Below are 14,182 nucleotides of genomic sequence, written 5' to 3'. Positions count from 1 at the left end.
TTTTGACAGTGCAAACTGATAATTATACGGAATAACTCAGCTGCCAGATTTTTTTAACTGTAAAATCTGTCGTTTTTACAGTCTCTTACTGAAAATGGAAAATTGTGATTACTAAGTTGCCTTTTTTAAATATTTTTTTTAATTATTTTTTTTAACCGCAAAAGCTACAGTAGTTTTTACTGTGTATTACTGTAAATGGAAATCGCTACCACTCCTATTTTTACGGTACAATTTCAATGAAAGAGCTGCCAGTTTTATTTTTTTACCGTAAAATCTGTGGTGCTTTACTGTAAATAGAAAAACTCTACAATTGTTTTTTTTTTATGGTAAAATTCTGGCAACTGAGCTGTCAACTTTTTACTGTCAAATCTATACAGTTGTTGTTTTTACAGTGTATTACTGTAAATGGAAAAATGGTACCACTTTTGTTTTTACAGTAAAATTCTGGTTACTAAGTTGCCGGTTTTTTTTTTTACCGTAAAATCTACAGTCCTTTTTACAGTGCATTACTGTAAAATGGAAAAATGGTACCACTTTTATTTTTTACCATAAAATTCTGGTTACTAAGTTGCCGTTTTTTTTTTTTTTTACCATAAAATCTACATTCCTTTTTACAGTGCATTACTGTAAATGGAAAAATGGTACCACTCTTATTTTTACCGTAAATTTCTGGTTACTAAGTTGCCAGGTTTTTTTTTACCGTAAAATCTACAGTCCTTTTTACAGTGCATTACTGTAAATGGAAAAATGGTTCCACTTTTTTTTTTAACAATAAAATTCTGCTTACTAAGTTGCCGCTTTTTTTTTTTTTTTTACCATAAAATCTACATTCCTTTTTACAGTGCATTACTGTAAATGGAAAAATGGTACCACTTTTATTTTTACCGTAAATTTCTGGTTACTAAGTTGCCGGGTTTCTGCTCCTCTTGGCTCCGTTCCTTCCCTTCACTCCTGGATCTTAAATATAAAAAAATTAAATCACCTTTATTCTCCCCCTTTTTGCGGCGCCCCTGCCTTCACGAGATTGGGGAGTGGCAAACACGACACCGACAAAGCACAGGAATACAAGATCCGAAGCGTGGCAAATGTTGGACGGTCCCCCTTTAAGACGGTCAGGAACGTGGCCTGTAACTAAAAGGCCACAGGTTCAAGAGCGCCCCCCTCTGTTTAAAACAAGCTAAAACAGGAAGTGAAAAATGAACGGTTACGGATTAAGTGCTTTATTGGAAGACATGTTGGCAATAAAATGACATCATCATGATGACATCATCACAACATGGCGATGACGCCGTAACAATCGTCGTCTGGCGGTACGTCGAGGTCCCGGCTTGCATGCAACACGACGCACGTCCACGTCCAGAACGTCCACAGCGTAGAAAATAACTATTTTGGCGAAGAACCTAATGATGTGGTCAAACGGCGTCTACTGGGTCATGGCGTTCTTGATGGTCCACCTCTGCCCGGAGCAGGACTGCAGCACCGCCTGGTGTCCGAAGTAGACGTTAGCCAGCACCACCTCCAAGCAGCGCCCCGTTGCGACGTTGACCATGGCGGCGCCCTGCGAGGGGGGCAAGAGGGGGCGGAGTCCTAGTTTTGACGGACTAACCTCGAACCTTTGACCTCAGGAGAAAAGCGGGCATCACCTGAGTGTAAATCCACTTGGTCTGCTCGGCGTCCTCCGCCCTGTCGCAGTCCAGCAGCTGCGGGAAAATGCTGCCGGGGTCGTCCGCCACGCAGCGAGTGTCGCCCCCCGTGCTGCCCAGAGGACCCAGGAAGAGTTGGCCCTCTTTGGTGTAGCGCCCTAACTGGGGGACACGCACAAGTTGCACATGTTGCACACGGGTCACACGCACATGTTGCACACGGGTCACAAAAAGTGTGACTGAGGGGATGAGGACATCCGGCAGGTGTTCAGTGGGACACCACCTGGTTGTCTGAGTAGCATAAGTGTCCTCCTACCTGGGGCCCCCAACCATGGCAGGGGTGCAAGGTGGCCGTGCGGTTCTCCTTGATGCCCTGGTCCAAACACAGGTGGCTCGCTTTAGAGTTGCGGACCTGGGAAGACAAAGTACAAAAACCCAAAACCGGTGAAGTTGGCACGTTGTGTAAATGGGAAATAAAAACAGAATACAATGATTTGCAAATCCTTTTCAACTTATATTCAATTGGATAGACTGCAAAGACAAGATATTTAACGTTGGAACTGAGAAACGTTGTTATCTTTTGCAAATATTAGCTCATTTGGAATTTGATGCCTGCAACATGTTTCAAAAAAGCTGGCACAAGTGGCAAAAAAGACTGAGAAAGTTGAGGAATGCTCATCAAACACTTATTTAGAACATCCCACAGGTGAACAGGCTAAATGGGAACAGGTGGGTGCCATGATTGGGTATAAAAGCAGCTTCCATGAAATGCTCAGACATCAGTGTGTAAAGGATATCACCACATGGGCTCAGGAACACTTCAGAAACCCACTGTCAGTAACTACAGTTGGTCGCTACATCTGTAAGTGCAAGTTGAAACTCTACTATGCACGGCAAAAGCCATTTATCAACAACACCCAGAAACGCTGTCGGCTTCTACAAACCCTGTTTCCATATGAGTTGGGAAATTGTGTTACATGTAAATATAAACGGAATACAATGATTTGCAAATAATTTTCAACCCATATTCAGTTGAATATGCTACAAAGACAACATATTTGATGTTCAAACTGATAAACATTTTTTTTGTGTGCAAATAATCATTAACCTTAGAATTTGATGCCAGCAACATGTGACAAAGAAGTTGGGAAAGGTGGCAATAAATACTGATAAAGTTGAGGAATGCTCATCAAACACTTATTTGGAACATCCCACAGGTGAACAGGCAAATTGGGAACAGGTGGGTGCCATGATTGGGTATAAAAGTAGATTCCATGAAATGCTCAGTCATTCACAAACAAGGATGGGGCGAGGGTCACCACTTTGTCAACAAATGCGTGAGCAAATTGTTGAACAGTTTAAGAAAAACCTTTCTCAACCAGCTATTGCAAGGAATTTAGGGATTTCACCATCTACGCTCCGTAATATCATCAAAGGGTTCAGACAATCTGGAGAAATCACTGCACGTAAGCAGCTAAGCCTGTGACCTTCGATCCCTCAGGCTGTACTGCATCAAAAAGCGACATAAGTGTGTAAAGGATATCACCACATGGGCTCAGGAACACTTCAGAAACCCACTGTCAGTAACTACAGTTGGTCGCTACATCTGTAAGTGCAAGTTGAAACTCTACTATGCAAGGCGAAAGCCATTTATCAACAACACCCAGAAACGCTGCCGGTTTCTAAGATGGACTGGTGCAAAGTGGAAAAGTGTTCTGTGGTCTGACGAGTCCACATTTCAAATTGTTTTTGGAAACTGTGGACGTCGTGTCCTCCGGACCAAAGAGGAAAAGAACCATCCGGACTGTTATAGTCGCAAAGTTGAAAAGCCAGCATCTGTGATGGTATGGGGGTGTATTAGTGCCCAAGACATGGGTAACTTACACATCTGTGAAGGCGCCATTAATGCTAAAAGGTACATACAGGTTTTGGAACAACATATGTTGCCATCCAAGCAACGTTATCATGGACGCCCCTGCTTATTTCAGCAAGACGATGCCAAGCCACATTCTGCAAGTGTTACAACAGCGTGGCTTCGTAGTAAAAGAGTGCGGGTACTAGACTGGCCTGCCTGTAGTCCAGACCTGTCTCCCATTGAAAATGTGTGGCACATTACGAATTGTAAAATATGACAACGGAGACCCCCGGACTGTTGAACAACTTAAGCTGTACATCAAGCAAGAATGGGAAAGAATTTCACCTGAGAAGCTTCAAAAAATGTGTCTCCTCAGTTCCCAAACGTTTACTGAGTGTTGTTAAAAGGAAAGGCCATGTAACACAGTGGTAAAACAAAAAGTTTGTTTCTCAGTTGGGACATTAAATATCTTGTCTTTGCAGTCTACTCAATTGAATATAAGTTGAAAAGGATTTGCAAATAATTATATTGTTTTTATTTACCATTTACACAACGTGCCAACTTCACTGGTTTTGGGATTTGTAGATTTGTGTGTCTGTATTTCGATTCGCGCCTGTGTAAAAAAGGGTGTGTCTGCGTATTCAGATGTGTATGAAACAGGAACCATGATTAGTTGTCAGTTGTCACCTGACATTTGCGAATCCAAAATACACGGACAAACACGTTTTTTTTACATACACACACAGATCAAAGTACAGACGATAGTTGTTTTTTTTACAAACACACAATTTGAAATACGGATGCACAAACTAAAACACACAGGTGGAACTGATTAGACACACACTGATTGCGATACAGACACACAAATGAGTACACAGACACGTGACTCGGATTACAGACGTGTGACCCACCCATAATGGTGTAATTTGTCATATAACATTCTGACTTTTATCACAATATTGTAGGGATTTTTGCCGATATCCGATATTCCGATATTGTCCAACTCTTTAATTACAGATACCGATATCAACCGATACCGATATCAACCGATACCGATATATACAGTTGTGGAATTAACACATTATTATGCCTAATTTGGACAACCAGGTATGGTGAAGATAAGGTCCTTTTTTTTTAAAAATTAATAAATAAAATAAGATAAATAAATTAAAAACATTTTCTTGAATATTAAAGAAAGTAAAACAATATAAAAACAGTTACATAGAAACTAGTAATTAATGAAAATGAGTAAAATTAACTGTTAAAAGTTAGTACTATTAGTGGACCAGCAGCACGCACAATCATGTGTGCTTACGGACTGTATCCCTGCAGACTGTATTGATATATATTGATATATAATGTAGGAACCAGAATATTAATAACAGAAAGAAACAACCCTTTTGTGTGAATGGGGGAGGGAGGTTTTTTGGGTTGGTTCACTGATTGTAAGTGTATCTTGTGTGTTTTATGTTGATTTAATAAAAAAAATAAAAATAAAAATAAAAAAAATAAAAAAACGATACCGATAATAAAAAAACCAATACCGATATTTTTCGATATTACATTTTAAAGCATTTATCTACATCTCTCCAATATTGCCCAATTTTTTTGTTGTTCTTGTAAAATAGTGAAATTTTTTGGAGTACGATTATGACCTTTGTCATTAAAAATGTTAACGTTTTCTTACAAAATTGTGACTTTTGTCGAGTAAAATTTAGACTCCATCCATCCATCCATTTCTACCGCTTATTCCCTTCGGGGTCGCGGGGGGCGCTGGAGCCTATCTCAGCTACAATCGGGCGGAAGGCGGGGTACACCCTGGACAAGTCGCCACCTCATCGCAGGGCCAACACAGATAGACAGACAACATTCACACTCACATTTTTCATAAAATTGCCAAAATGTTAAGCCTTGTAAAATTGTGACTGTTATTAAGTAAAATTCCAACTTTTATCATAATATTGCACAAATGTTCAGTTTTACTTGTAAAATGTTGACTTGTGTTGAGTAAAATAACGACTTTTTGTGTTGATTTATTTTAGATAAATGCTTTAAAATGTAATATCGGAAAATATCAGTATCGTTTTTTTTAAATTATCGGTATCGTGTTTTTTTTGTTTTTAAATTTTTTTATTTTTTTATTAAACCAACATAAAAACACAAGATACACTTACAATTAGTACACCAACCCAAAAAACCTCCCTCCCCCATTTACACTCATTCACACAAAAGGGTTGTTTCTTTCTGTTATTAATATTCTGCTTCCTACATTATATATCAATATATATCAATACAGTCTGCAAGGTATACAGTCCGTAAGCACACATGACTGTGCGTGCTGCTGGTCCACTAATAGTACTAACCTTCAACAGTTGATTTTACTCATTTTCATTCATTACTAGTTTCTATGTAACTGTTTTTATATTGTTTTACTTTCTTTTTTATTCAAGAAAATGTTTTTAATTTATTTATCTTATTTTATTTTATTATTTTTTTAACAAAAGGACCTTATCTTCACCATACCTGGTTGTCCAAATTAGGCATAATAATGTGTTAATTCCACAACTGTATATATTGGTATCGGTTGATATCGGTATCGGTAATTAAAGAGTTGGACAATGTCGGAATATCGGATATCGGCAAAAAGCCATTATCGGACATCCCTAATTTATTTATTTTATTTTGTGGTTTGAATTCGTTTTTTGGAGCTGTCATTCCACATTTATCAGTATTCACCTTGGTCAGTAGGGGGCAGTAGAGCGTTTCTTCCTAATTGAATGCTATTACCTGCAGACCGGAAGCTCCTTGTCATTCTGATGAGAGCGACCAGGCTGTAAACAACTGGAATGTTCTGTGTGCTTTTTCCTCCAGTTTAACAGGTTAGTTTTGGTGACTCAACTCACTGAATAATATCCATGTGGTCATTATAACTTTAAGTACACGTTCTGATGGTGGAGGCTAACTCTAAAATGTTTGCAAGGTGTAGTTAGTGTTTGTGAATGAATCCAGTGCAGAGCAGCTGCAGTAATTCATACAAAGTGGCGACGTGAATGTTTATACAGGAACTTCTCATCCTAGTTCAGACTCCCAAATTGGAGCTCCAGTTTTTTTATTGATTTTCTAATGTATTTTTGGATAATGTGTGTGTTCTGGAATAGGTTTTTTAGAAAATCCTCAGTGCTGAACTCTGTAGAACTTGCACCTGGCTCGCTGACAACAAGCTATCCATACACTTGGGTAAAACGGAATCTATTTGGGTCCCACATCAACCTTAAGAAAGTCAGTGACTTCACTATTAAAAGTGGGTGACATTGTTATCACCAGGAAAGATGAGGTCACCTACCTAGGTTCCATTCTAGAGGCTAATCTTTCCTGTGATAAAATGGCAACCAAGGTAATCAAAAAGGTCAACCAACGAACGAGATTTCTCTATAGAATCTCCTCTCTGGTCAACAAAAGCACCATGAGGATTCTGGCGGGAACTCTCATTCAACCCTTTTTCGATTACCGTAATTTCCGGACTATAAGCCGCTACTTTTTCCCCTCGTTCTGGTCCCTGCGGCTTATACAAGGGTGCGGCTTATATACGGCCTGTTCTTCTCCGACACCGACGAAGAGGATTTCGGTGGTTTTAGTACGCAGGAGGAAGACGATGACACAATGATTAAAGACTGACTTTTCATATACCGGTAGGCTGCTTATTTTGATAACGTACAGGCGAGCACTTTGTATTACTTTGCACCGTTGTATTATTTGTACTCTGCACGAATGCTGTTCGCCATGTCAAAGATGTGAAAGTTTGACTGAATGATTGAAAGATTTATTGTTAATAAATGGGAGGCTTTGCGTTCCCAAACAGTCATCTCTGTCCCGACAATCCCCTCCGTGGTAGCAGGAACCCCTATATACTACGCTAATTACACATCAAAACCCTGCGGCTTATAGTCGGGTGCGGCTTATATATGGAGCAATCTGTATTTTCCCCTGAATTTAGCTGGTGCGGCTTATAGTCAGGTGCGGCTTATAGTCCGGAAATTACGGTATGCATGCACCTCCTGGTACCCTAGCACCTCCAAAACCCTCAAATCTAAACTCCAAACATCCCAGAACAAGCTAGTCAGATTACTTCGAGACCTCCACCCCAGATCACACCTCACTCCTACCCACTTCTCCAAAGTGGGCTGGCTCAAGGTGGAGGACAGAGTTAAACAACTTGCACTGAGCCTAGTCTATAAAATCCGCTACACCTCCCTGATACCGAAGTACATGTCAAACTACTTTCTTAACGTAAATGACCGCCATAACCACAACACCAGGGGGAGTTCCACTAACCATGTTAAACCCAGATTCCGATCTAACAAAGGTCTTAACTCATTCTCTTTCTATGCCACATCAATATGGAATGCACTCCCAACAGGTGTAAAAGAAAGGGCATCTCTATCCTCCTTCAAAACCGCACTAAAACAACACCTCCAGGCAACTTCAACCCTAAACTAACACCCTCCCTTCCACATCATACCTCCCCGGATTGTAAATAATCAAATGTAAATAATCAAATGTAGATACTTGTTCTTATGCTTTCTGATCTCTCTCTCTATGCCCACTACTTGCTGTACATATCCTACCAAGTCAGTCCTACACTGTTCCAATGTCCATTTCTCTGATGATGCAATTGTTGATGACTGAAGTGTTGATATCAACCAAACTTAACCCCCCACCCCGGATTGTAAATAATGTAAATAATTCAATGTACATACTCTGATGATTATCTTGTGTGATGACTGTATTATGATGATAGTATATATCTGTATCATGAATCAATTTAAGTGGACCCCGACTTAAACAAGTTGAAAACTTATTCGGGTGTTACCATTTAGTGGTCAATTGTACGGAATATGTACTGCACTGTGCAATCTACTAATAAAAGTTTCAATCAATCAATCAATACGGCTTTATGCAACAGCCATACAGGTCACACTGAGGGTAGCCGTATAAACAACTTTAACTCTGTTACAAATATGCGCCACACTGTGAACCCACAGCAAACAAGAATGACAAACACCTTTCGGCAGAACATCCGCACCGTAACACAACATAAACACAACAGAACAAATACCCAGAACCCCTTGCAGCACTAACTCTTCCGGGAAACTACAATATACACCTTTTTTCCGTAACTGGAGTTGAAGTTGTTCGCTTATTTTGGAAAACCTTGTTTTTGATTGATTGATTGAAACTTGTATGGTGGGGCGGTATAACTCGGTTGGTAGAGTGGCCGTGCCAGCAACTTGAGGGTTCCAGGTTCGATCCCCGCTTCTGCCAACCTAGTCACTGCCGTTGTGTCCTTGGGCAAGACACTTTACCCACCTGCTCCCAGTGCCACCCACACTGATTTAAAAATGTAACTTAGATATTGGGTTTCACAATGTAAAGCGCTTTGAGTCACTAGAGAAAAGCGCTATATAAATATAATTCACTTCACTTCACTATTAGTAGATTGCACAGTACAGTACATATTCCGTACAATTGACCACTAAATGGTAACACCCCAATAAGTTTTTCAACTTGTTTAAGACGGGGTCCACGTTAATCAATTCATGGTAAAGTTACATTGTTTAATGCATCCAGCGGGGCATCACAACAAAATTAGGCATCATAATGTGTTAATTCCACGACTGTATATATCGGTATTGGTTGATATCGGAATCGGTAATTAAGAGTTGGACAATGTCGCAATATCGGATATCGGCAAAAAAGCCATTATCAGACATCTCCAGTTTAAATAATTGTTGCTAAAAAGTGCATTAAGTTAAAGGTGAATATTCCTGAGAAAGACAAGACAGTGAAATGAGGTGTAATTGGGGACTGTATTCTATGTTTTGGAGTGATGATGTGGATATATGGGAAAATAGATGGGAAAGGCATACAGTATTGTAATGGTAATTATAACACCAGTGATACAGTACAGGTTTAATGATAGTTTATTGAGTGTTTTGATGAAAATAGAGGTGAAGATAAAGTAAAAGACATTGACATGATAATACAATGTGACAAAAGATATGGGAAATGAAGTGAATTGTGGATTTGTAATTTCTGTTGTTAAATTCTGATGAGAGCGACCAGGCTGTAAACAACTGAAACCTTCTGTGTGCTTTTTCCTCCTGTTTAACAGGACATTATTATCTGACTGCTTGTCCTGGCTACCTGGGACCTGCAACAGACGCACAGATTGAGACACGCATTTGCAAATAGTTTCACTACAATAATACTTCCACAAAAAGCATCTTAATCTTGCTAACCTTCTAGAACCTTCCATTTATTCAGTATATTCTGCTTATCTGGGTCTGATCTAGAACATTCTTATAAGACAAAAGATAACGGGGCTTCTTAAGAATTTGGGACAAAAACAGCTTGATTTTCTTCGTGTGTGTACCTCGCTTAAGGGTGAGTCCAGACACCCTCATTTCAGCTGCTTTCAAAGCTCAAGACCAAAACTGAGGGTAGGAATCTAGATACACTGGAAAACCGTGAGTTCCTTCTTCTCTACCTGTGTCACACTCACAAATCCTAGCCAGCATTTAGTCAAAGTTCCCCTTGGATTTGTCGACGGTGATTCTCATCTCAGCGCTAGCAAAGCTTGGAGCTACCAAGATCACCTCAGTCTCAGATATACCAGAGATCTTCCAAGAAACCAAACACTGTCAGCTGCTGAAAACAGTCGTCCAGTCTGTTCATCCTGGACTAGTTCAACTGAGTTTCTACTGCGGTTCTGCAAAGACCGAATACAGACTGTGTGACTTAACCGGACAATCTGTTCTGACACCTTGTCCAGAGTTCTACACACTCAACAAAAACCAGAAGACTAAATCTGAATCTGAAGTTCCTCTGGGAGATCAACTTTTCCTGAAGGGCTGAGGAGTTTTATTCCCCTGTAGTCTTTCGGTCACCCTTTGGGGTACTTATAATTCCACAGGCCAGGAGGACTGTCCCTGACTTCCAAGCTATGTTAATGAGTTGTGCCAACCATGACCGTCCAACAACATTCAGACCTTTGAAGTGTTCTGAGAGAATCTAATCCACCAAGAGGGTCTTTTATCCACCGCCTTTCTCTCTTGGCTCGAGTCAAAGGTGGTTACATTCCCTCCCCTTTCCGTATCTGCCCTGTTTGCCTCTTTGTCTTGTCCTGTCTTGTCTAACTTTCTTGTAGCATTTTTTTGCACGGCTCTTCAAAATATTAACAACAGAATTGATTAACTTGCCTTTCAACAAAATGTAACAATATCTCTGGGGAACCTGCTTGTCCTGACGGAACAGTTGTTGCTGGACACACGTTGGACTGTTGAGAGAAGTGGAGTGCTGCGTGCCTGGCAACCCTTTCAGTCGAGGACATTGCAGATTGCTACCTATTCGGAATCATGCTAACAGGACATCTGCGGATTGGAGTAAGGATTGCACTGGTGAATCGACAAATTGTAAGATGCTGGCAGTCGTTCAAGGTATCACAAAATTGCCACAAATGACTAAATTGGCCCTAGTTTGTGAATGTTGTCTGTCTACCGGTGTTGGCACTGCGATGAGGTGGCGACTTGTCTAAGGTGTACCCCGCCTTCCGAGATAGGTACCCCCCCTCGCCTCCCTTCCCTCCCCGTGACCCCAAGAGGGACATGCAGTAGAAAATGGTTGGATGGATGGGAAAATGGTGGCAGAACGTGGGCACTCAGACTTTTGTGGCTTTGGACTAAATTTGGATAACATTGGAGACGCCGTCTGCTCTGCATGACAAATTTGAAGACCAGTAATAGACAATTAGAGTGAAAAGTTTACATTTGTTTTCGCTCGCTCAAACACAAACATTCTAATCTGGATTGTTTTCCTTGGCAGCAAGCCAGCTGGCGAAGTGGTTGCTTCAGGACTCTCCTAGAGCACAGTGCAGCGAAGACGAAACAAACAAGTTTCCTGTCAACAACACCAATGCCTTCAGAGCGACTCTTGGCGGCCTACACACATAATACACACAGTTCCTTCTTCCTCCTCCGCATTAAGATCAAGGAGTTTGCTGACTATTTCAGTGATGGACATGTCCTCGTCCTCATGCAACGCTTCCTCTGCGGGTTGTAAGTCCTTAAAGTATTCTTTCAACTGTGCCTCCAACCCGACTATCAGTTCTTCTCATCCTTTTCTTCTAAACCTACTCACCTCTCCGTAGTAGATGGTGTTGTTGTATGTCTTCATCTCAGGGTAGATGTTGTCCAGGTACCACTGGAAGTTCTTACACTGCAGCCTCTTCCTCAGCTCCACCCTCTCAGAGACGTCTCCATAGTCGATTCCATGATTCTGAGAGTAGTGGTCACGTCCTATTAGGGCTTCATTTCAAGCGCAACTAACGACAAGCTTGTCCCACCTCCATGGGGATGTTCCAGGCCAGGTAGACGTTGGACTTGAGCTCGTCCATCCACACCTCGGCCACGCGCAGGGCGTTACGCCGCATGTGGAAGGCGATGTTGCTGTGGTAGGGCTTCTTCATGCGGGCGATGTGAGCCACTCTGGAACATGGAAGAACCTCCATGCTGCCCCCGCACGTCCACACCTGCTGGTGAGGTAGGGGAGCAGAGTTATAAAAACATCGAAGACAGACAGGAACTGCTTTAGGAAGTTGATGTGAGTTAAAACGATGACGATACAAAGATGCCATCTGTGTACTTCTCACAACCATTAGTAGGCATTAGCATAACATGTTGTGTTATCTTTTGATGGGTGTGTCAGGATTTACTGCTTGTGGTTTTTGACAAATGCTGCATCTTTGCTAGCCATCCAGCAAAGCTACTTCATGCTATCTTTGTTTCGAGGGTTAGACTAGCTAGCTGACATCAACTGGTGATATGTTAACTCAAGGCGCCGCCTATGGGCGTGCTTTGGAGTTGAATCAGCGCCCTTAAAGGTTGTCCTTAAGTCCTGTAGTGGCTGAGAGTGGTGCGGTGATGACATCAGAGCTCATTTGGTAGGTGCTATAATCTTCTGGCGATACTGCAACATTACCTGATATTTCACTGTTTGACATAAACACATAAAGCAGAGAAACCGTGGAACACACGAACCCTGATGCCCAGTTCGATGTTCTCCCCTCCATAAACGTCCATGCCCGGGTCGAGCAGGCCGAGCTCGCCAAGGTAGACCCTGTTGACCACGAAGGAGCAGCCGATCATGGCGGGACTTCTGCAAAATGTCATTATGTAATCGGGGTATTGTACTGTCGGACCCAAGTGCCGGACCAACCTGATGGGGGCCGAGATGTCCCCCTCGTCCCACCACTGTTTGGGGGGGTTGATGTACATGCACCACAGCTCCCAGTTGTAGCCATGACCGGAATTCTCGTACCGTTCCACCTCAAAGGTGTCGTGTTTGATGTTGTCGATGGACGGCAGGATGATCCTGGTGCGGTCCTGCTTGATTCTGGACAGAACCGGTTCGGCCCTGAAGAGAAATACAAGTAAGAAACTTACATCATTTTATACCGGCTTTCTCATATTAGGACCTGTCATGTCTGGTGTGGCAGTGTGTCTTACCAGAATGGGGTAAACTCCACGTGGGCGTCAAAGAAGCCCGTCACCTCGGCGGTAGCCACCTTCCAGCCCTCCATTCTGGCCCGGATCAGCCCCTCCCTCTTATGGTTCCTGACAATCTTGACCAGGCCCGGGTAACGCTTCTTCACATATTCCTCCAGAGGTCCTTTCAGCTGCTCTGGAAGCCATTAAACACAACATCAGCATCTTCATGTAGCCAGGAACTGCTCCCCCTGCTGGCATGAGAGATAACTACAAGACTCTAACAGACGCCAACCTTTATTGTGTATCGTTGTTAAGAAATGTTACGAATACACAATTCATAATTTATATTATGTTGATTTATTTATTGGCTTATCTTATGAGGTATGTAAAGTAACAAACTCAGCCCAACATGTGTGGCTAATTTAATTGACAATACAAGAGAGAAGAAGAAGTTTCCAGAAGGATCAGGCTAACGTTCTGTTTTCCTGGCTAACAGGAAGTTCAACTGGTTAACTTCCTGCTATTCTGGCTTACTTTCTGTTGTCCTGGCTAACAGGAAGTTAAACTGGCTAACTTCCTGCTATCCTGGCTAACTTTCTGTTTTTCAGGCTAACATTTAAGTTAATCAGGCTAACCTTCTGGCATTTTGGCTAACTTTCTGGTTTCCTGGCTTACATGAAGTTAACCAGGCTGACTTCCTGCTATCATGGCTATCTTTCTGTTTCTCTGGCTAACATGAAGTTAACCTCATTAACTTCCTGGTATCCTGGCTAACTTTCTGTTTTCCTAGCTAACATGAAGTTAATCAGGCTAACTTTCTGGCATTTTGGCAAACTTGAAGTTAACCCAGCTAACTTCCTGGTGTGCTGGCTAACTTTTCTGTTTTCCTGGCTAACAGGAAGTTAAACTGGTTAACTTCTTGCTATTCTGGCTAACTCTCAGTTTTCCTGGCTAACATGAAGTTAATCAGGCTAACTTTCTGTCATTTTGGCTAACTTGAAGTTAACCCAGCTAACTTCCTGATGTGCTGGCTAACTTTTCTGTTTTCCTGGCTAACAGGAAGTTAAACTGGTTAACTTCCTGCTATTCTGGTTAACTCTCAGATTTCCTGGCTAACATGAAGTTAATCAGGCTAACCT

The 14,182-nt window shown here is 41.6% G+C and overlaps 1 protein-coding gene and 1 long non-coding RNA gene across 2 annotated transcripts in view; one reads left to right on the top strand and one right to left on the bottom strand.

The window, feature by feature from the left end:
- Positions 1–1,211: 1,211 nt before the first annotated feature.
- Positions 1,212–14,182, bottom strand: part of galnt17 (polypeptide N-acetylgalactosaminyltransferase 17) — a 17,834-nt gene continuing 4,863 nt past the window's right edge. Inside the window, 8 exon segments of the mRNA XM_062060654.1 lie at positions 1,212–1,558; positions 1,644–1,805; positions 1,960–2,055; positions 11,695–11,832; positions 11,900–12,085; positions 12,594–12,711; positions 12,772–12,969; positions 13,062–13,236. Coding sequence (XP_061916638.1) covers positions 1,424–1,558; positions 1,644–1,805; positions 1,960–2,055; positions 11,695–11,832; positions 11,900–12,085; positions 12,594–12,711; positions 12,772–12,969; positions 13,062–13,236 — 1,208 coding nt within the window. The 3' untranslated portion in view covers positions 1,212–1,423.
- Positions 6,201–13,476, top strand: LOC133658523 (uncharacterized). Its single transcript, XR_009827484.1, has 3 exons — positions 6,201–6,377; positions 12,889–12,985; positions 13,052–13,476. It is a non-coding gene; the product is annotated as an uncharacterized LOC133658523 (long non-coding RNA).

Source organism: Entelurus aequoreus, linkage group LG10 (assembly GCF_033978785.1).
Source record: "Entelurus aequoreus isolate RoL-2023_Sb linkage group LG10, RoL_Eaeq_v1.1, whole genome shotgun sequence".
NCBI lineage: Eukaryota > Metazoa > Chordata > Actinopteri > Syngnathiformes > Syngnathidae > Entelurus > Entelurus aequoreus.
Note: the sequence above shows the minus strand (reverse complement) of the source record. Positions and strands in the feature narration are given on the sequence as shown.